Source organism: Macrobrachium nipponense, chromosome 23 (genome assembly GCF_015104395.2).
Source record: "Macrobrachium nipponense isolate FS-2020 chromosome 23, ASM1510439v2, whole genome shotgun sequence".
NCBI classification, from domain to species: domain Eukaryota; kingdom Metazoa; phylum Arthropoda; class Malacostraca; order Decapoda; family Palaemonidae; genus Macrobrachium; species Macrobrachium nipponense.
The window spans coordinates 8,776,249-8,799,744 of record NC_061090.1 but is presented as its reverse complement, the minus strand read 5'-3'; the positions used below and the strand labels follow the sequence as shown (position 1 = coordinate 8,799,744).

The following is a 23,496-nucleotide window of genomic DNA, read 5'->3' as shown; positions in this document are numbered from 1 at the left end:
TACAAATAAAATATCCATTTAAGTTATGTGCATCATTAATACAGCTGCACAGCATTTATCTGTAGTCTACACAGTTCAATACCATACTTCCATATTTGATGTGTTAAAAGCCCTGTATTTAATGACTAAAGCTAAACAGCCTGTGTGTTGCTTACTCATGCTTACATATCAATGTCAGCTTTGCTTCAATGTCGGCTTTGCTAACTTCAGTGAATCATTGTTCTATATTTTTATATAAGAAAATACTATACAACATACTGCTGTACAAGAACTTTATTACAGAGTATTATAGTACACTGTAGTAGAGAACAGTAACTGATATGAAGTTTAATGCATTAGTAAGTACACTTGTAAAAAAACAATACAAAAGCAAATACATAAAAAATTTAACTGCCAGCTTTCCATAGATCTGGCTTAAAAAAAGCCATGCTATAGATCAAGCCCTTGCCAAAATTCTTAACCACTCTTTAACTTAATAATTTTTTAAAGGAATAATTCCTACCTGTAATATGTTAAACAAAATCATCTAATAACACAATTAACCATGCTTTCATTATACTGATTTCAATTATAAATGTTGCTGGTTGGGAAAGTATCAGATCACCGTCAGCTGATCCAGATTTTTCAAGTTTCTTGTAAACTTATGAGATTAGAGATGTATGTTATACAGTAACAGTGTACCACATGTAGAGTACTGCACATATAAAATGTATATAAAAAGGGAATTTAGCACCCTTGAAATATGTTAGCATTGCACTTAGATATGCAATTTCGTCCAAAAATTCTAGTAATCTGGTTATTGTTTTCATTTTCTTTTTACAGTATATATATACACTGCATGCATTATACTGTACTTACACTACACAATTCAAAATTTTGGATGTTTTGTCTGAAGACAATTACTTGAGCAAGAATATGCAGTTATGGTACTCTAGGCTGCTGAAACTAAGTTCTCGATGAGACACATTTTGATTTCTAATGTATTAAATTTTGGGGGGTTGTTTTCTTTAATATGTACTTCTTATATAACTATAACATGAATACTTCTTTTTTATCTAAACAATATTTAAGTTAAGGGCACACTGAATGTATTTACACCCCCTTTGGATGTACAACAGCAATGAACATGCAGCCCAAGTTCAATGGTCAGATGTTAAGGAAATAAGAGAGAACTGTACTACAGCAACATTAGCAAAACAACACTCAAGGTGTTTGGGAAATATGTGGCGTATAGGAAGTGCTGGGAGAATTCAACACTATACAGCATAAAATTAAACAGATGATATAGCAAGACACTCAAGATTAAAAAATATAACTGGAATTATCTATGTTGAAAATATATAAAAAAAAAAAACAAATGGGGAAGAGGAGTATGTGATGGAAGGATAAGCCTTGAAAGAGAGGAGAAAACTCTGTCACTTTTCACAAATGGATTGAAAAGCAGGAATTGAGAGGTTAATAGGAAGAACGAGCAGCAATAGAATGGATAAACTGGAAAAAGATTGCTAGACTGCTGGGGGGGGGTATGAGTATCTTATCAACAAAAGGAAGTAGTGATGTAGGCATAAGGCCTGAAGTACTACTAGAGAAAGCAAACTTAAATGAAAATTAGATTTTTAAAAGGTACAGGCGGCCCTCGGTTGGCGGCAGGGGTTCCGTTCCTGGCCACCGACGCCAAGTGATTTTCGACGCCGAGTGATTTTAAAGCCTACGGCCGCCGCACACCTTCTTTCGAAACTCTAGACCAGTCAAAGGGGCCGTAATCCCACAACGGCGCAATAAGTAAAATTATATTTATGCAGTATAGTACTATAGAATTTACTGTACAGTGCATGTGGGTGTCTAGAGTATGTAAAGATATAATAAAGTTTATACAGTGTACAGGTAGCTGTAGTGTTCAGGTTACAATCATTAGTCTTACGATAGTTCGATTTTATGAGAGATCAAATTACAATGGCCTAACTTTATCCATCTTCTAGTTACATAAGTTCAATAACAGCAAAAGAGAATGATGAAAGTATGGTTTTAACGTTATACTCGTTGCGTGAACGTGTACAACCATGAACAACCGAACGAGAAAACTACTTTTTTTTTTCTAAGTACAACCGACTGGATAACATCTGTTTGGCTTGTATTTCGATCATCGTACTACAGTGCAACATTACCGTATTTGTTATAAATGGCGTTATGTATAGAATAGAACTGAGATATCTTAATGTAATAACTTTATTCGCTATAGATCAGAGATCAATATAGATTAAAGATCAATCGGGAAATATACCGTTAAATTTAAACCTAGTTATAACATTAGCTGAGAAAACTGTTCAAGCTGCTAATGACTATTATCGTACATCGGCAACAAGGATAAAACTGCAGTAAACGTCTGCCATCACACACAACCATAGATAAAATTGGGATAAAATCATTTAATCAAACTACTGTGCTTGAAAGAACACATTTTACTGTTGGTTTCACGCCGATGTAAGATAAATAACGTAAAGTTCGTATTACGATGATATAAAGGATTACGTATTGCAAACAGAATCACGTAATTTTTTACGCAATAAACATGCCGCCAACGTAATCTGTTAACGAAAAAAATAGTAGTTCACATTCACAACGAGACTTATTCAATAAATATTTCCACCTAAAAACACGCTGTATAAGGAAAAATAACTTTGTCTCTTATAAGTCAAGTATCTAGATATTCGTTTATGCTAACTAGAAGCAAGAGCATTCGCTCAGAATTGCGTTATGGTGAAACAGACTCGTATTCATCAGCTGATTTCAAACCACAACATTGGCCGCTCCGCGGAATACGGGCTTAAGTTTGCCGTAGTATTTTAAAATACAATAATATGAGAATACATACAATATTCTTGGATACAGTGAAATAATGTATAACTTTTTAAAGGATTTATGGAAAAGATGCGTAATTAATAAAATAACACAATGCATTTTTCGGAACTGGCGGACAAGAACGAACATGAAAAACCATCCCCTGACAACGTGGAGCGTAGTTACAAAGGCTGCCTTAATTTGTATCTTCTTTCTGTACAAAAATGAAAATAACCTTATACGCAATATATTTTCATACACATTTTAAACAAAAAAGCATAAACATTTGAAAAATCGACACATCGATCGCTAAATTTGCACACTTTTTTTTTTTTTTTTAACTATTTTTGGAAGAGCGGCAGACGGCGGCAAAAAAAAATGCAAATTAGCGATCGATGTGTCGATTTTATAAATGTTTATGCTTTTGTTTAAAATGTGTATGAAAATGTATTACGAATAGGGTATTTTTATTTTTGTGCAGAAATATGATAAAAAGGCAGCTTTTGAAACTCCCCTTCAAGTTATCGACTACGATGTGTTTTCAAGTTCGTTCTTGTATGCCGCCGCGGCATACAAGAACGAACTTGAAAAACACATCGTAATCGATAACTTGAAGGGGTTTCAAAAGCTGCCTTTTTATCATATTTCTGCACAGAAATAAAAATACCCTATTCGTAATACATTTTAAACATAAAAGCATAAACATTTATAAAATCGACTCATCGATCGCTAATTTTTTTTAAATCGATATATTCGGAAGAGCGGCAGGCGGCGGCTTACAAGAAAGAACATGAAAAAACATCGTATTTGGTATCGTGAAGGGCAGTTTCAAAAGCTGCCTTTGTATCATATTTCTGTACAGAAATAAAAATGCCTTTCACGTAATACATTTTCACACACATTTTAAACAAAAGCATGAACAATTATGAATCGACACATCTATAGCTAAATTTGCACTTATGTAACTCGATATTTTCGGCATAGAACAGCGTCAGAGGCATATATTTTACCCTAATACCTACGTAATAACTCTCCATAAAATTTGTTAATATAATTTGCATAACCTTTATGTTCTGAACGGCATTTCTACATATGTATGAACTCGTTAGACAACGGCGCTAGCGGCGCTGTTAACTGAAATGTGTGCCGTAAAGATACCTTTAAAATGCCTTATTTTTTTAATGAATATTTTTGACGACCGCCGTAAAACCGATTCGCCGTTGAGTGATTGCGCCGTTAACCGCGGGCCGCCTGTATTACAACAAAAAGCTTAGATGCAATGGACAGAGTCCATGGGAAAACTGCAATACAAATGAGAAAGTCGAAGAGAGATGTGGTGTCCTACGGCTAATAAACAGACAAATGGCTAACACAGACTGAGGGGAGAAGTTGAAAAGCTGTAGCTATAAAGCAGCAGGATAAATACCAGTAAGAAAGACCCAGATATCATTAACCTAACTTCAAAGTATTAATATTAATGATAATTCCTGTACAGCATAATGAAATCTTTTAAATGTCCAATTTAAAGTTGTAGAATTAGCTGGCCTTCTGCCAGCACAGGCTCTTGCTCTTGGGTAGCCCAAGATGCCACCTCCACAAAAGGTGGCCTATTTTTATATAACTGAGCATATATGATACTGACTTTGTATACAACCCTACTTTAGTCTCCCTTTTATTATTACCAAATCTAATTTTCTAAAATTTTGATTAATACACAATCACACATTAGAACATTTCTATTCTATCTTACAGATGCTTGCTGAAAGTTGTGTATAATTCAGTACTACTCCCCACCATATAATGCAAGAATAGAGCTGTGATTACCAATTTTGTCAACACAATATCAATTTTGACAAATCTGCTCCTTATGTCAACATTAATTTTTGTGTCAAAGTACAACAATGAACATTACATTCTTGATGAACTCATTCTGAGATATGAGAAGATTCCAACTGGGAAAAGTGTAAATTCATGACAAAAAGAACATATAAACTAGTATAACTTGAGAGTTAGCTATATAGAAAACTATCATTAATAAATATAACAAAACTATCATTAATTAATGTTAAGTGTTCAAATACTGAAAGAAATATATACCAATCAACTAGAATTGACCTTATCAACCTACATCAATATCAATATCCCTTTCAAATTGGGTGCTAAGCTATTGTAAACAGATTTTCAAGACTTAAAAATATTAAACAAAGCCCTAAGCATCTAATCATAAGCCATGATTCAGCATACACTAAGTGTTTTGGGTTACAAAATACATAATTTTCAAGTCCTCAACTACATAAAAACAAACATATATTTAGTTGATCTTCAGTAACATTTTTTACAGCAGGTTTGATATTGAGTCTAGTGAGATATTATGTAAGCTTAAAATTAAAAACATTAACTAAATCTACAAATCTACAGTACTCAAAAATCACCCTTATTAGAACACCTTGTGGTGCAGATCACAAGCAACTTAACATTCACTCCTCGATTTGGCATGGGAAAAACAGACCACCATGAATTTAAAGGGAAGGAAAGTCTTGTGCGTCTAAATAAAAAAAAAAAAAACTACCGTAACTCTCAGGTATCAAGAATGCAACAGGAAAGACACCTTTATACTAGCAAACCAGAGAAGACCAATTCCAACATATAATTTCCAAGGGTGGGAAATGCTAGATTCAAGGGAAATACTGCAAGAAAAAGAAGATTGCACAAGAGAAGTCTTATTGTGGAACGTACAAGGCAAATAAGCAATTACTTTAGTTAAGGATTAATCAGTAACCAACTATAGCCAATCGAAGTAAGAGACCCTACTCAGATGTGGGTCTGAATTTTGGTCAGTGACCATACATAAGTCAAAATGGCCCGAAAAGTAGGCCAGAACCAAAAGAACATACTCTGTCTCAAGTGCCTGTCAGCAACACAGCATGCAGCCTCTAAGCAGGTAAGGAGCAACAAGTATCATATATAAAATTTTGCTCTATGACTGATGTCATTACAAGTATGGATAAGGTAAAGAACAAGCCATAACTACAGTATGGACAATGCCTCTCTACCAGCACAGGAGCCTCCCATACTAAGAAATGTGCAGGACGATTTGGGGAAAAAAATTAGCTCCAAACGAAGTCACAGCAGGAACCTAGCACAACTATCTCAAAGCACAGACCACACTGGGAGCTCATTACCACCACAACAGGCTCCAGTGGCACTGGGCATGGTCTATATGTTATAGTAAGGAGGATTGCTGGAATTTAGTTCTTCAGCACTTCTACCAAAATACTCTCTTAACCTATCACACTCCAAAGACAGAAAAACTAGCCAGCCAGAGACTGGCCAAAATAGCAGGTCATTCATAAACACTTGTGAGTACACCTAAAGCTGCTCCTGATTATTCAGTCCCAGTGAAGGTATTTAGAACCAGCATTTCTTCTACAAAAGGGAAAATTCACAGGGGACCCCAGAGGATTATCCCAAGAAAAAGAATCCTGACAAGGCCCTCATTTTCAGTAGGCCAAAGCCTAAGAAGGAAGAAGAGAGAAAGAAAGACCAATATAGTGCCATATACTCTCCAATGTGGATATTTACACAAATAATCGTACATTGCAGAAAATAAGTATGTCTGAGATATTTACATTAATAATGTTTATCTAGCATAAAACCCTACAGCCTTGCTGTGAAGATAAGAGGTTGATATCATGCATGAACAATTGCATACAACTGTTTAATACAGCTAACATGAAGGCTTTACACAAAAAATTCATACAAGGAAAAAAGTTGCCAAAGCAAGGGAACCATAAAAAGTTACTTCCTTCACTATTCCAGTGTCTTTGACATACTGAACAGCCAATACTACACAGTAATAGAAAAAAGCAATGTGAAAATTTTAAACAAAGTCAAGATATGCAACCCTTCCTTCATAAACCAAACCACCTTGCATCAAGCATATAGTACCCATATTAAAGACAGTGGTTTGTTTCTGCAATACCTAGCAGTTTACAATGCTTATATATAAGAGCATCATAATTTTTAAAAATTTATTATATCTTGTTCTCCGCATTTTAAATTTACAACTCAGGAAAATATTATTCCATAGGAACTTAATGTTACTTCACAACACCAAGACACTTCTTTCCTTCAAAAGAATACGAGTTCAGTACATGTATATGTACTGCAAAAGTCGAAATAAGATAAATGATTTAAAAAGGCACTCTAACGTAAAACTGGTTATGTAGCAAAAATAGAACGTAAAACTGGTTATGTAGCAAAAATAGTAAGACTACAGTATGCCATTACATTGGGAGATTAGTAAGAAACCACAAGTGTAGTACAAAATAATGGATACCGTAATCCTAAGGCACTGTCAAAAGAATTTGGTGGCCTTGAATAAAATAGAAAATTATCAAAAGCAGCAATAAAGCTGAATGAACAAATGAATGGCTCAACAAAGCACTACTGCTTACAGCATGCATGTAGGGCAGTTTGCTGGCCTGAGCAGGCCTGAATGGTTTTTAGTATACAATAAACAAGTTTGAAAACAATAAGAAGAAAAAACAAACTAACGAAAACATTTTTTAACAAAATAACAGATCCAAGTTGATTGAAAAAGAATGAAGATGATGCTAGTACTATACCCATTCAGTTAGTCATTATAAGCTGAAATTGCATATAGTATGTACTTTCTTCAATTCAAATTTTGGATAGTCCACCCTTCAGATATCTCAATACTACTAACTAACAGTATGCATTTTTCCAACTAAGTAACACTTAATAAAGTATGCCTCACACTAACATTTGGAGAAAAAAAATCCCATACAGTATTCCCAGCATAACTTGAATACATTTGACAAAGAATTAATAGGACAATCTTTTGAGAATTAAAAAAAATAAAAAATATCAAGTATATGTGGCAATACCCCAATAATTTTGATAACTGTATGCATATAAAATCAGCTGTCTACTCGACAATGACATAAAAATATGATTTTCAGTTTTTACTCCGGATTGTTTAACAAATTCTCTACTAATGATTAGTAAGTATTTTGCCTGTCAACCCAGAATTATACCAGTATAACTGTGTAATTTTGTATTTTCTACCACACTCCTATGTTCACATGTATACTACTATCTGGCAGTTTCAACTTCATCATAAAAATGTACCTTCCAGATAATATTTTTTAAGCCTGCAAAATTTGTATGCCCGACTCTCACACTGGCAATTCAAGACTGTGCACATTGTAATGGCTGGTTTTGGAGATCATCACTATCAGTCACGGTCCCTGAGCAACCAGAGAAAAAAAATACCATTGTTAGCTGATTACGACACCATGGCGTCATACCCAATTAGCCATAGCGACAGCACAGAGCACACTTAGATGAGATTACTTATGTACATAATCGTAGGCGCCTGTCACTGATGACTCAGGGCACACCCACATTTGGTGGTTGTAACAGGATGGCGGAATGAATAAAGGCATGGAGATTGAATGGCAATTCAATTGCATTGTAGTTACATCACGCGGCGACATGCACAATGGCATTGTAACTGTATCATGAACATAGATGTCACCATATATAATCCCAGGTGAAATCGTCACCGATAATTTTTGTTGCAGTCACAGACAAAGCAAGAACATGAAGGAGATGGTTCTGCTACCCCTCATACCTGAGAACCAACATGACTGAATTAGTAAAATCCATTTTGAATTTTCACAATGCCATGTTGTAATTAAGAATCGTAAGGACCCTGGATTACGAAAATGCAAGAAGCATAGAAAACCAAGATGTTGCTGGGTATAGCCCTACTTACAATGCAGACAGGAGAAAGGATATAATTACAACTTGATGCAAGAATTGGCAACAGAAAATCCAGGACTGTACAGGAATTTTACCAGGATTACGGAGGAACTATTCAATGAAATTGTGGAACATGTCACAACCTACGTAAGAAAGACCCTCATATTTTGTAGGAAACTCACTGAGCTAGGGCTGTGTGTTGCAATTACCCTACTTTACCTTGCAACTGGAGAATCCTACAGGAGCCTGGCCTACCAATTCTGTACAACTTCCAACATGATCTTTAGTATTGTGCATGATCCTTCAGTATTGTGCCCGAGACTTGTAGCGCCACTTAGGCTGCCTATGCAGATCATGTCATGCAGGTACCCTGCACCCCAGAGGAATGGAAGGAGGTAGCCCATGGGTTTGAGCAACAATGGAATTTCCCACACACCATTGGAGCAACAGATGGAAAACAGCTCTACTCTCATTCTACTAGGCCTTGTTGATGCCGAGTACAAGTTTGTGTACATGGATGTAAGTACCATAGGGTCCAAGTCTGATGGTGGTGACTTTGCCAAGACAGTTCAGCAAAATGCTGGATTAACATGAAGTTCCTCATCCTGACCAGTTGGGGCCACTGACGTTGACAGAGACAAGCAGCTTTCTTCGGCAGCTTAAAGAAGGGCCAGCAGAAGCAAAAGTAGAGGACAATACTATCCAACAAAAGGCATAGCGAGGAGCGCAACAGAGGTTACAGAGAAGTCGTCTTGAAAGACTGGTGACCCTTGTGGGCTGCGGCCTTTTATGCCCCGCGACGTGCACGAGGCAGCATTGCCACATCACAACCCACACAGCACACATCCCAGGGCTGCCACGTCACCATAGCATTTCATGGTGCACGTCATAATCGATGGTGCATATCGCAATTGCGAGTTATGACTTGCTCAATATAATGGCAACGCCATTCCGACAGTGTTGCATCTTGTGCACTAACATGGTGACAAATGGCAGTCGTCACAACTCGACTGTATACGTGTTGGGTGGTGTTGCCCTTTTGTCATCACTTGGTGTTATGTTGCCAAACTTGGTAACGAAATTACAATTTGTGGTGATTGTTGATGACTTGGTCATAATTGTATCGTAACGAGCAAATTTTCAGCCGTTAGTGTGCGGTCTTCAATCGCCATTGTGTGAGACAGGCATTATACTTCCATAACAATTCTGACTGAAAAATGCCTTGCTTCCAACCATCAGCTAGAGATACACCTGACCCTGTACCTGAGCCAGTCAAAAGCATAATCAACTCAAAACACAGCATAATTGCCTCACTTAATATGTCTTGTTCAAAATTCAAGTCAACCTCTAATAAAAAAAAAAACCATTCTAGGAGCAAGCTAAACTTAAAGTTGTTGTTCTACAATCTATCTTTTTAAAACTTATTGGTATATATAAACTCATGCTTGTTTTAATTACATTACAAATTATGGAACCATTCATTCTGCACAACAAATTCCAATACACACCATTAAAAAACTCTGCATTGAACTATAGAATTTTTACCAGAGAAGAAAAGCCTGGGTAAGTTCACTAATAAGTTCATTTATTGCCTTTTGATAAATCAAATATATCAGTGATGCTGATCAAATCAAACAGTTTGAGACGTTAAAAAATGTACTTGTAAATGTTTTTTACAGCTGAATGCAATTTACATAAGTCAATGCACAGCTTATTTAACAGGGCTAACCATCTAAAACTCTTCATATATCATAAACAGGATCATTTCACAGTGAAACATTCTTGGAAAATTAAAAGTGCAAATGTCATCCCTACAGTGTTAAGCATTCTTCATACCTTAATCCATAAGGGTGATTTTCTTTTTCTACTAATTTCCCACATTTCAAATAAAATTAAGAGATATCAAAAGAATATGCAAAAACGGAACTAGTGAACTGTCACTCCTCAATATCAAACCTTGTAAGAAAAACGTAAATGGAACACTCACCCCCTGTGCCTCCGAGTCGCCGGACTCTTCCATTCCTCCTTCTGGATATGCCTCTCCACCAGCATATCCACTAAGGTCACTTTCCCCCATCCCAGTTATCAGCAGGCTGCAAAACATAAAGAAAAAGATAATCATCACTAATCAATCACACAGCGGCTTCAGTCAATCTACTTCATCACAAGTAACTTGTGTCAGAAGACTCATATCTGAACACCAGACATCCCTTTAAAACACTCTTCTTACAATAAAAGAGAATTGAATACAAAAATTATATTTCTATAATAAAATAAGGTTTTGTATATACTTACCCAGTAATTATATAGCTACTATTTTTCACATACAGGAGCCTAATTCAAATATCATGAGTAGTACTTCGATTGCTCAGTGTGTAGGTATACAGTGCTGTCCCACAAAAGCTCACATTCTTTGCAAATGAAGTCTGGAGAACAATTTTGACCTCTCCAAGACATGCACAGTGTTTGTGGGTCATAACAGGCTTCAGTTAATCTAGTATTGCAGCCTTTGCTGCAATACCTAATACTCTGAGAACCAGAATCTGACACTCTGAGAACCAGAATCTGACATCACCAACAAGTGAAAGGTCAAAAAAGCCTAACCAGTCTAAGTTTCAGTAACAGATAGTCACAATCAGTAATTTCGCCTCTGTATAAAACCTGACAATATATCTGTATATAACCTGACGATATATCTAAATGTGCTGAAAAGGCTACCAGAAAGAGAATAATTCACCAATTTAATGCAAGTGCGACCAACAGAGAAGTAAGAATTTCAAAAATAGTTGCTGCTAACATCTGTTGTACAGCCATCAGACAACAGGAACAAATTGAAGCTCTTTACCGAGTTGGTTCCTCTCTTACCCTGAACGTGGGTGGAGTTAGTCACCTAGCCAAAACAAAAGTAGCACTACTGTGAATTTCAAAATTCTAGCTGCCAACGAGTGAAACTAATTGCTATGTAATTATGTACTTGGTAAGTTCCTTATATAAAAATGACATTTTCATGATAAAATTATGTTTTACCTACACTTACCAGGCAATTACACAGCTGAAAGCTTCCTACCACAGCAGTACAAAATTCAAATTTGGTGGCGGCACCACCATCGGTAGTGTAGGTGAACAGGCCCCGCCCACTTTCAGATTGCCAGGTACAGCTTAGCAGGGAGGGCTTTGATCATGTAATTGTTTGGTAAGTATGGGTAAAACATATTTTATCATAAAAATATTATTTTTACCTAAGTGACTTACCAAGCAATTACATAGCTGATTCCACATTATGAGGAAGGTACGAATCACAGACATATTCAAAACATTAAACAATAATGACTTAGCAATAGAAAGTCTGCTCTGGTAAGAGAGCTGCTGCATGTGAATACTGCACCTGATCTGGTCAGAGCTCTCTTAACCTGCAGGAGAGCCCTGCAGGAGGCGTAGCAGTAATGGCAAGGAAACGCCCTTATTTTAGTGGGAACTTTGCAGCCATGGAGGTATGACAATGGTTGAAAAAGAAATACAATATTGCCCTTGCCCTGGGTGAAGACCAGAATATAATACACCGTCACCTACACTAACACTAATAAAACCACAACCCTAACCATAAATACACTGGAGGGTACTCTGGGTACATTGTAACCCCCGGCTACCCAAAAACTCAACAACCTTATAACAAGGCGACGATACAGTATGTGGACAGAAGGCCCCCCTATACTTCCTTTCCCAACACCATACCAGCCACAGATAAAAGCCCTTACATACTATAAAGGCAGTCCCCAGTTATCAGTGGACTCTGTTAACGAAGATCTGATTTTAAATCAGCGATTTATGGCACAATAACATGCCAAGATCTGGTTATCAGCACCATAAGGTGCCAGTAAGTTATGGCTAAAGGAGTGCCATTAGTCAGTTATTGGCGGCATTAACCAGATATCAGCACAATAAATCACAAAATTTCGGTTAATGGCGGTTTTTGCTTATCAGCACCTGTCGAGAACGGAAACCCTGGCGATAACCAGGGACTCCTGTAGTTTTTGAAAACTGCTCTGACATCCTTCAAGTAATGAGAGGCGAAAATTGACTTGGATCTACAGGCTAATGACATGTTATGTTGGCAGGCAAGAGATGTTGCAACAACTCGCACTTCGTGAGCTTTAACTTTAATAAGTGGAAGAGCTTCCTGAATGTGAGAATGAGCCTCCGTGATTAGTTCTTAAAAAGAATGATATGGCATTAGCCTCCGTGATTAGTTCTTCAAAAGAATGATATGGTATTCTTCAAAAGTGGGCGTGAAGAATTCCTCACAGAGCACCTCATATTTTCTGTCCTGTGAATGTAATATCAAAGTGCCCTCACAAGACATAGGAGCCTCTCCTCCTCTGGCACAAGAATTTCCATTACATTCCTAATAACGATCAAACAAGGCCAGGGCTTACACGCCTCCTCCAACACTTTTACCACCACCTTATTTCCCTGTTTAGCCAAAGCTAACACTACAAAGAAAAGTCTTCTTAGTGAGGTTCTTGAGCAAGGCAGAGCATAAAGGCTCAACTGGAGTTTGATATCCACTTCAAAACCACGCCTAGATTCAAAGAGGCTGCCCCAAACTTTGCCAACTTAGAAGTTTCACAAGATCTGAGAAAATCACCGATGTCTTGATTAAAGGACAGATCTAGCCCCTATGCTTGAACACTGAGCTCAACATGGATCTGTAGCCTCTAATTGTAGCAGGGGATAACTTTCTAGCATGTATTCCTAAGATACTGTAGAAAGTCTGCAATCTGACGTATGGTCTTTTCAGAAGAGACGTGATTTTGGCCGCACCCGTTTCAGAAGAGACGTGATTTTGGCCGCACCATCTTCTGAAAATTGCCAATTTGGATTGATGAAGCTTGCTAGAAGCAGCTCTCCTGCACCTACCAATAGCTTCTGCAGTTGAGCATAAAAATCCTTTCACTCTCATAAGGCACCTGACAGTCTGAATCCTGTCACGGCCAGAGCGGACAACCCTTGATGGTACCTTGGTACCTGAAGAAGTCAGGTTGTTTGGAGAAGTCGACTAGATTTAGGAGATTCAGGAACCTTTCCTTCCAGGGCCAGAATAGTGCCACTAAGGTTATTGACACATTCTGATGGATAGAGAACTTGTTGAGAACTTCCCTGATGAGACCAAAGGGAAGGAATGCATATACTACATCCAGTCCCGTCCAGTAACATTGTGTCTGTCACCCAAGCTAGAGGATCTGGAACCAGGGAGCAAAACAGCAGTAGACAATTGTTCCTCGAAGTTGCAAAGAGATCTTTTGCAGGTTTGCCGCATAACATACACGTATCTAGGCACTTTGGGGTTCAGGGTTTACTCCATCAAAAGAACCTGATGGGATCAACTTAGTTTGTCCACTAGCACACCCATATTCCCCTGCACAAAGCAAGGAATGAACTTCACTTGGTGTTTCTCTGCCCAGAGAAGTTCTCTGGCTGTCTCGCAGAGAGAGGAGTGGGTTCCCCCCTGATTGCGGACATAAGAAAGAGCTGTGGTATTGTCTACACAGACTGTCACCACCTTTCCCAAGACCAACGGAGTGAAGGCCTGAAGACCCAGGTGATACGCCTTTACCTCTTTGAAGTTGATGTGGTACATCTCTTCTTGTGGTGTCCACTTTCCTGCAACTTTCTGACTTCCTAAAAGAGGCCCCCCCCCCCCCCCCCACCAACCCTCCAATGTCTGAAGAGTCAAACTAGGAGATATTCCTTTCTGGAGTCTCTCCACCAACAGCCACCATAGAACGTCTTCTTTTATTTCCGACGTGATCTGGAATACTATGGAGTACCGCTGGGTCTTCCAAAACCAGTTTGACTTCAAAAAGAACCGTAGTGGCCTCACATGGAGTCTGCCCAGCATCACAAAACGTTCCCCTGAGGACAAAGTTCCCAGAAGACTCACCCATTGGAGAGCTGAGCAGGTCGGGAGAGCCACAAACTCCGAGACTATCTAGAGGCAAGACTCAACCCTCTTGGGAGAGAGAAAAGCCCAAAAAGCTCGAGAGTCCAAAGTCATCCCTAAATAAGGAATCCTCTGTGTCAGTGTCATCTGGGATTTCTTCGCATTTATCAAATTGCCTAACTCTTGAGAAAGGCAAGTCCTACAAGCACTGCTGTTCTGAGAGGAAACGCAGGAGCCAGTTGTCCAAGTAGAGGGACTTGTTTATCTCAAGAGGACGGAGCCACTTGCCCAGGGGAAAGAGAACCCGGGTGAAAACTTGAGGGGCAGTGGATAGACATATTGCAAATATTTCCAGGAAATTGGATGAATGGGGACATGGAAATAAGCATCCTCCATATCCAAGGTGACCATCCAGTCTTCCAGATGGAGAGAGGACATGACTGTGATTTGTTTCCATACACAAATTCATTTTCACAATGAACAGATTCTACATGCTGACATCCAGAATGGACCGATGACTTGGGACTAAATATAGCCTGTTGTAAAAGCCTTCTGTGTTCTTCCTGGGATAGAGCCAAAAACTTTCCCTGTCCTATCGAGTATCGAGTAAGCTTTCAAAGTGATAAGTATCTTAGACAACAGCAGTCTCTCTTTGAAAGGGATCAAATAACCTATCTTCAAAACTTGGGCTACCCGACGCTCTGCCCTGCTTCAACTCCACTCCTCCCAGAAGAGGTGAAGTCTTGCTCCAACAGGGGTGTGAAGGACTGGATTTTCACTTGTTGGCTGGCTTGAACAGGGTCTTTTTCACTGGATGGGGGATGCATATAAATTCTGGGTCTGGGCTGGGGTTTTGTCCTCCCTCCACAAAAGGGCTGCTACTGCAACGGTGACAAACTCTTGGCAACGGCAGACGAAGGTTCCTTTGGACATCTCACTGACTGTGCCAGAAGATCATGTGTTGACTTCTTCTGAAGAGCCGACAACATCTGCTTGACTGCTCCTGTGGGAACAGATGTGACTTGCCCAGCGGAGAGAACAACAGGGCCGACTTCTGCATAGTCATCACTCCCTTCCTAGCAATGAACACCAGAACTCGCTCTTCTTGAGTATGCCCATGGAAAAGAGAGAAGCCAGTTCTGCGGAGCCATCTCTAACTGCCTTGTCCGCACAGGACAAGCCACCCAGCTAACCCATGGCAAAATCCTCTGCCTGAACAGCACAATCCTCAACTTTTCTGGCCAGCACTCCCACCATCCAATCCAAGAAACTGAAGATCCCCAAAATCTTAAGATTCCTGATGAAGTGGTCTAGATCCGGGGAGGACATAACCTTGGCTGAAGCAAAGGCAGCACGTCGTATAGCATCAACCAATCCAGAGAAGTGCCCCTGAGAGGAAGCAGAAATTCCCAAGAAATGAGCTTCCCCTGTGGCATAAAAGCAGCAAAGGTGGCCTTACCTAGCTCCATTTTGGAGGCCAACCACACATCTATTTCCCTAAACACTCTAAGAGGAGTAGGAATGGACCAACTTCAGAAGGCAGCTGTCACTCATCTTCCTCATCAGAAAAGTCAAAGCAGGCTAAGTCAGCAGTGCTAGTTCAAAAAAAGTCTGGGAAGTTGGCCACAAAATACTTCAGCAGACCAGAATAAGCTGAAGAAGGGGGTAGTCATGATCTGCTTCTTCTTCGTCAGACAAACATGGAGATAAGGAGGCATTCCCACTCTTAAATGCAGTAGTCTTCTTCAAGAAACCCATCATGTCACTAAGTTGTCGCCAAATCGGACCCAAAGTAGGGTCCTCTGAAGCAGATGTGGGCATAGGAAAAGGTGGCGCCAAGTGGCCCACCTTTAGCGCCGAGCGACCAACTTTTGCACAGAGTGGACGGGAGACAAGCAGAGTGGCGCCTTGCCTGGTGGCGAGCATCTGGGAGTCAAATGACATTTGGAACCAAAAAGTCACACCAGGCGATCAAAAGAACCCAGAGACTTTGGGCTGTTCCATAAAGATTAATCAGAAAGCGCTCAAGACGTAGGAGGCACAACAACATAGTTGAAAGAAGGCGGTGGACTCGCCTCACGTTCCTTATACTTCTTGACAGGTGATGGGGAGCTGTCCACAAGCAATGCATGCCTCTTCGGAGGTTGAGAGGCAACCAGGCGTCGCCGCTCACGCTTCGTCAGAAGACGACATTTCAGAGTCCTAGGACAAATGAACACTACTCACGGAGACATTTTTTCAGCAGCATTCTGTCGCAGCCTGGCACAGTACAACAGGCTCGATGGAATCCCTTGGACCTCCAGTATGTCTTCTCTCTGGTGCGGGGAAGCGAGAGTGACCTTCGTCTAAGAGCAATGGTGGGACGGACAGCCACCTCCCCAAGCAAAACACTTAACATTTGGCATTGCATTGGCACTCATTCTCTACAAACACTCTAAAAGACAATCCCAATTCCATTACAGAATTAGCTAAAAAATTAAATCTCTTGTCGAACATATATTCGAGGCTGGCTATGGTGTCCAGCTTGGAAGCATGGGAACCCAATAATGGAGTACATGGCAAAGACTATGAATGGGAGAGACAGTCGGAAATCAAAGGGGAAGAAGTAGTGCTATGTTCCGCTTCTACTGGCAAAGTTTCTAAGCTCACCCTATTTCCAGCCCTTCTCTTTCTGTCCCTATTTAATTTCTCATAATGATATTTAAAGATCTTCCACTGTTGTTCATCCCACCCTTGACGTTCTATGCATGTAACCTCCCTGTTACACTCTTGGCCCCTACACTTTGTACATTTGGAGTGAGAATCATAATTGATCTTAACTAATCTGGTTTTACAGCCTTCAGTACAAAACCGAACATGTGATGAGCTAGAATCAGACATTTATCCAAATAACCAACAAATTGAACACTTAACCATAAATAATAACTGGAAAATACAGCTAAATGCGATCCAGATGACGGCCCAAAAACCACCGATGTTGATCAGGAGCCGGCAGGTCCCATTCACCTACACTAGCGATGATGGTGCCACTGCCAAATTTGAATTTTGGACTGCCATAGTAGGAAGCTGTCAGCTATGTAATTGCTTGGTAAGTCACTTAGGTAAAAACCTGGTTTGCTATTATTGTCTGTATAGGATGAAGGACAATGGAGATGGCCAGAGGATGTGGTTGCTTGAGACCATTCCCCAACCCAGGGCAAAGAGTTAGGTCCACATGAGCAGCTCGAAGTTTGTAATGGAAAAACCTCTAAACAGTGGGTTCTTCCATAACTAATGAGTCTACAAAGGTAATGTACACCTTTGTGTTCAGAAGTAGATGATGATGATGAATGATTCAATAATATCCAAAGTACAGGCGGCCCTCAGTTAGCGGCAGGGGTTCCGTTCCCGGCTGCCGACACCAAGCGATTTTCGACGCGGAGTGATTTTAAAGCCTACAGCCACCGCACACCTTCTTTCAAAACTCTAGACCAGTCAAAGGCGCCGTAATCCCACAACGGCGCAATAAGTAAAATTATATTTATGCAGTACAGTACTATAGAATTTACTGTACAGTACATTTGGGTGTCTAGAGTATGTAAAGATATAATAAAGTTTATACAGTGTACAGGTAGCTGTAGAGTTCAGGTTACGATCATTAGTCTTACGATAGTCCGATTTTATGAGAGATCAAATTACAATGCCCTAACTTTATCCATCTTCTAGTTACATAAGTTCATCTTCTAGTTACATAAGTTCAATCACAGCAAAAGAGAATGATGGAAGTATGGTTTTAACGTTATACTCGTTGCGTGAACGTGTACAGCCATGAACAACCGAACGAGAAACGACTTTTTTTTTCTAAGTACAACCAGGATAACATCCGTTTGGCTTGTATTCCAATCATCGTACTACAGTACAACATTACCGTAGTTGTTATAAATGGCGTTATGTATAGAATAGAACTGAGATATCTTAATGTAATAACTTGATTCGCTATAGATCAGAGATCAATATAGATTAAAGATCAATTGGGAAATATACTGTTAAATTTTTAACCTTAGTTAATAAACTGAAGCTAAGAAAACTGTTTCAAGCTGCTAATGACTATTATCGTACATCGGCAACAAGGATAAAACTGCAGTAAACGTATGCCATCAAACAACCGTAGATAACATTGGGATAAAATCATTTTAATCAAAACTACTGTGCTTAAAAGAACACATTTTACTGTTGGTTTCACGCCGATATAAGATAAATAACGTAAAGTTCGTATTACAATGATATAAAAGATTATTGCGAACGGAATCAAATAATTTTTTACGCAATAAACATGCCGCCAACGTAATCTGTTAACGAAAAAATAGTAGTTCACATCACAACGAGACATATTCAATAAATATTTCCACCTAAAAACACGCTGTATAAGGAAAAATAACTTTGTCTCATATAAGTCAAGTATCTAGATATTCGTTTATGGTAACTAGAAGCAAGAGCATTCGCTCAGAATTGCGTTATGGTGAAACAAACTCGTATTCATCAGCTGATTTCAAACCACAACATTGGCCACTCAGCGGAATACTGGCTTAAATTTGCTGTAGTATTTTAAAATATAATAATATGAGAATACATACAATATTCTTGGATACAGTGAAATAATGTATAACTTTTTAAAGGATTTATGGAAAAGATGCATAATTAATAAAATAACAATGCATTTTTCGGAACTGGCGGACAAGAACGAACATGAAAAAACATCCCCTGACAACGTGGAGCATAGTTACAAAGGCTGCCTTAATTTGTATATTATTTCTGTATAAAAATGAAAATACCTTTACGTAATATATTTTCATACACATTTTAAACATAAAAGCATGAACATTTAAAAAATCGACACATCGATCACTAAATTTGCACTCTTTCTAACTCGATATTTTCGGAAGAGCGGCAGACGGTGGCATACAAGAACGAACTAGAAAAAACATCGTAGTCGATAATTTGAAGGGCAGTTTCAAAAGCCGCCTTTTTATCATATTTCTGCACAGAAATAAAAATACCCAATTCGTAATACATTTTCATAAACATTTTAAACATACATACATAAACATTTATAAAATCGACACATCGATCGCCAATTTGCACTTTTTTTAAATCAATATTTTCGGAAGAGCGGCAGGCGGCGGCTCACAAGAAAGAACATGAAAAAACATCATATTTGATAACGTGAAGGGCAGTTTCAAAAGCTGCCTTTGTATCATATTTCTGTACAGAAATAAAAATACCTTTCACGTAATACATTTTCATGCACATTTTAAACAAAAGCATGAACATTTATAAATTGACACATCCATAGCTAAATTTGAACATGATATTGTTAGAATACAATAAAGTTTTGTACATACTTACCCGGCAGATATATACTTAGCTTATGTCTCTGACGTCCGACAGAAATTCGAATTTCACGGCACACACTGCAGGTAGGTCAGGTGATCTACCCCCCTGCCGCTGGGTGGCAGGAATAGGAACCATTCCCGTTCTAGAACCAGATTTTCTCTTCCACCTGTCTCCTGAAGGGAGGCTGGGTGGGCCATTCATCGTATATATCTGCCGGGTAAGTATGTACAAAACTTTATTGTATTCTAACAATATCATTTTTGTACATGCAACTTCCCCGGCAGATATATACTTAGCTGATTGACACCCTTGGTGGTGGGTAAGAGACAACTATTTACTGAATAGACAGGTAAACAACATACGTTGTAGGTAATAAATAAATAAAACTTGGTTCCTACTTGTTCAGGCGGAAGATTCCATAGCTAATGCCTAGAAATCTGCTTGTCCGCCTCAAGAGCCTCAGCCGGGGAGGATGTGACCTATGGCTAAGGAGTTTCTTGTGGGTGGGCTGTCGATGGGGTCTTATCCATTTACTCGACAGAGCCTCTTACATGACAATATGCCTATGCCTAGTGGCATAATTAAGGAGCACAACACCGATCCCGATCACCTGATCCTAACACGAGGGTTAGTGCTTAAGTTGAAAAGAGTTATCCCCAAACTCCTTTCAAACAAACCAAAGAAAAAACACGACGTTAAATAAAATTGAACTCACTAGTTAAGGATCAGTATCGGCTCCCTATCCCAGCAATGTATCCGCAGACACGTATCAACCAAGAGAGAAGGATCTCTCGTAGGTTATCTTGACATCCTTCGGATATGGGAAGTCAACACAGAGTTGCATCTCCTGTATGTGACAGCTAATATGTCCTTATGACATATTGTTAAGGAAAGAACAAGAATTCGGAAAAGCTCGCACTTCATGCGCTTTTAATTCTCAGCTGTTTGAAGGAATCATCAATGCACTTGTCAAGTGCTTAGGCGATCACATTGTCTCAAAGAAGGTCAGGGCATTCTTTGATATAGATCTCTTCTGGGTGAAGCCTGGAGCCGGTAGCGCTTGTGCCTGGCAGGCGCCTAGCGCCTGTCTAGCGCCTCGCGCCTGGCTGGAGCCTTGCGCCTGAATGGCGCCTAGAGCCTGGCTGGAGCCTCGCGCCTGGCTGGCGCCTCGCGCCTGGCTGGAGCCTCGCGCCTGGCTGGCACCTGATTGGCTCCTCCCTCCTGGCTAGCGCCTCGCGCCTGGCTGGAGCCTTGCGTCTGGCTGGCGCCTTGCGCCTGGAGCCTGGCAGAAGACTTCATGATTACTGTCTATAAGTCTGCATGCCTCAAGAGTTTCAGCGAGGTAGGGACCTATGACTGACAAACCCTTCTGGATCATGTCAATGGGGGCTAGCCCGCTTACACGACAGAGCCTTCTCGGATCGTGCCAATGGGGGCTGACCCACTTACATGGCAGAGCCTTACCTGTATCATATCAATGGGGACTAGCCCTCTTACATGACAGAGCTTTAGGTTTCTCTTTACTGGAAGGAGCCTTGCGCCTGGATGGATCCTCAATCCTGACTGGAGCCTAGCCTTGAAGGAGCCTGGCTGGCTTCTAGAGCCTGGCTGGCTCCTAGAGCCTGGCTGGCACCTCGCGCCTGGCTTGGCTCCTCCACACTTGCTGGAGCTTCGAGCTTGGAAGAGTCTCTAGGCTGTCTGGCGATGTCCACATCGGACACTCTTATATCTGTCCGATTTGTTCGCCTCTGGCACATTTGCGCCAGGTTGGAGGCCCGCTCCTTCTCAGTATCCGACCATGACAGAGTTCCTTGGAACTGTCCGCCTCTGGCGTTTTTCGCCTGTATTGGCATTTGGCGCCTGGCTGGCGCTACATTGTCTATCAGGAGACTGGAGAAGGGTGGAAGAAATTCTTCCCCTTTGAGCTTTTGGCCCCTGGCAAGAGGAGGTGATTGTAGTCAGCTACATCCTGTAGACGACAGGATATCTAACAATACGAGAGAGAAGAGTCTTCCTCCCAGGATGGATCCTTCGTGAATACTTCCTTTGCTAACGAGATCTCTTCTTACATGTTGATGAGTTTCCTCGTTGCAGAATCTTCCCTATCCTTGCCCGAAGGAAGGGAAGGAGTCTGGAAGTCGAAGGAGACTCCGAGCTGAAATTGGGCGGAACCCTGATTTCTAGCTCTTATTGTATCCTTCTGAATACCTTCTGGGCAGCATTTCGAGCCCTCATTGCACCCTGAAGACTCTGTAGGCAAACGTTTAAACCATCTCTTCTTCTGTAGATGAAAATGTAAGTACCCTGCCTGGGCAACGAAACTTCTATCTGAAAGCGTTGCGTCAGGAATAGAGGGTTTTAGTTCTTTTGCCAGACATACTATGCTGGCAAGAACCCATTGCCGAGTCTCTATTGAATCTGATGCGAGATTCCAATGCACAAAAAATTCACTTGTCTTCTTGGTCGTTTAGGGCTAAGAGAAACAAAGAATTCCTTTATAAACTTTCTCAAAGAAGTTTGATGAGGAGCAGTTCCATTTTGTCGGAACACAGAATCTGTGGCCACAAAAAGATCCCATTCGAAGTACATGATATCCTACTCTTGACGTATTGCGGTATCGTATAAGATCCCGAAGATCTTAATCCTCTGTTATCTCTAATTCCCCTTGTAGAGACAGAGTATAGCCTTTTACTGCGTTCTTTGATAGCAGATATATACCTAGGTGATTCTTCCCTCTGAAAGTGAAGAAAGAACCTCGCTATGTGGTTCACAGAGGTATCGGAAGAGGACAGTTTCCTCATTCCATCTAGCACGATCTGCAGCAAATTCTATGTCTTAGCCATGACTATTGTCATTTACCTTGAAAAATCCTCTCATTCATGTCCACTTCTGGTCAGTCTGCACGTGGACAGATTCAGAGAGGAGAGGTTTTTCAGGTCTATTTATAATAGATTCTGATAGAATATCCAGATACTCTTGGAAAAGCCTTACGAAACATGCTGTGAGAAGAACGTGACTTCTGTGAATCCAACCTCTCTAAGGCCAAAATGAGGCATTCATCCTCTCTTCCTTTGACGCCCATTTATCTTAATATCTGTTAAGAATTTATAACTAGGGGAAAAAAGACTAAAGTTTATTCCCCTTCTTTAAATTAAAGATGTCGTATATTGCTACCTCTCTTGGTTCGAGGAAAAGGAAGCAGTCAATAGGAAGCCTGTTCGTCTTCTACCTTGCGAAGAGATCTATGAAGAAGACTTTCCGCAGGTTCTCAAAACTCTTTTCAATAAATGTTAGACATACGTTAACAGATATTATCTTCGATCGAGAAGGTTCTCACGGACATGCAAAATCTTGCATCGAACCTCTTAAGGATCGTTACGTTCCGTGTCTGTTCGCAAATAGGTTCTCTTTTGTTAACGCGAACAGGGGCGAAAAAAGAGATTCTCGATGCTCTATGCGATATGAGAGAGTCGTGGAATTGGCCTAAGTGATTAAAATAAATCATTTCATCATTCCTTGTAAGCGACCCCTTTCCGATTAAATGGGTAACGAAA

At 39.9% G+C, this 23,496-nt stretch overlaps 1 protein-coding gene across 1 annotated transcript in view; it reads right to left on the bottom strand.

Annotated features, from left to right (window-relative positions):
- The window catches only part of LOC135198520 (zinc finger E-box-binding homeobox 1-like), a 116,631-nt gene that overhangs the window by 50,044 nt on the left and 43,091 nt on the right, over positions 1–23,496 (bottom strand). The window contains 2 exon segments of the mRNA XM_064226180.1: positions 10,616–10,702; positions 10,704–10,721. Of these exon segments, the coding sequence (XP_064082250.1) occupies positions 10,616–10,702; positions 10,704–10,721 (105 nt within the window).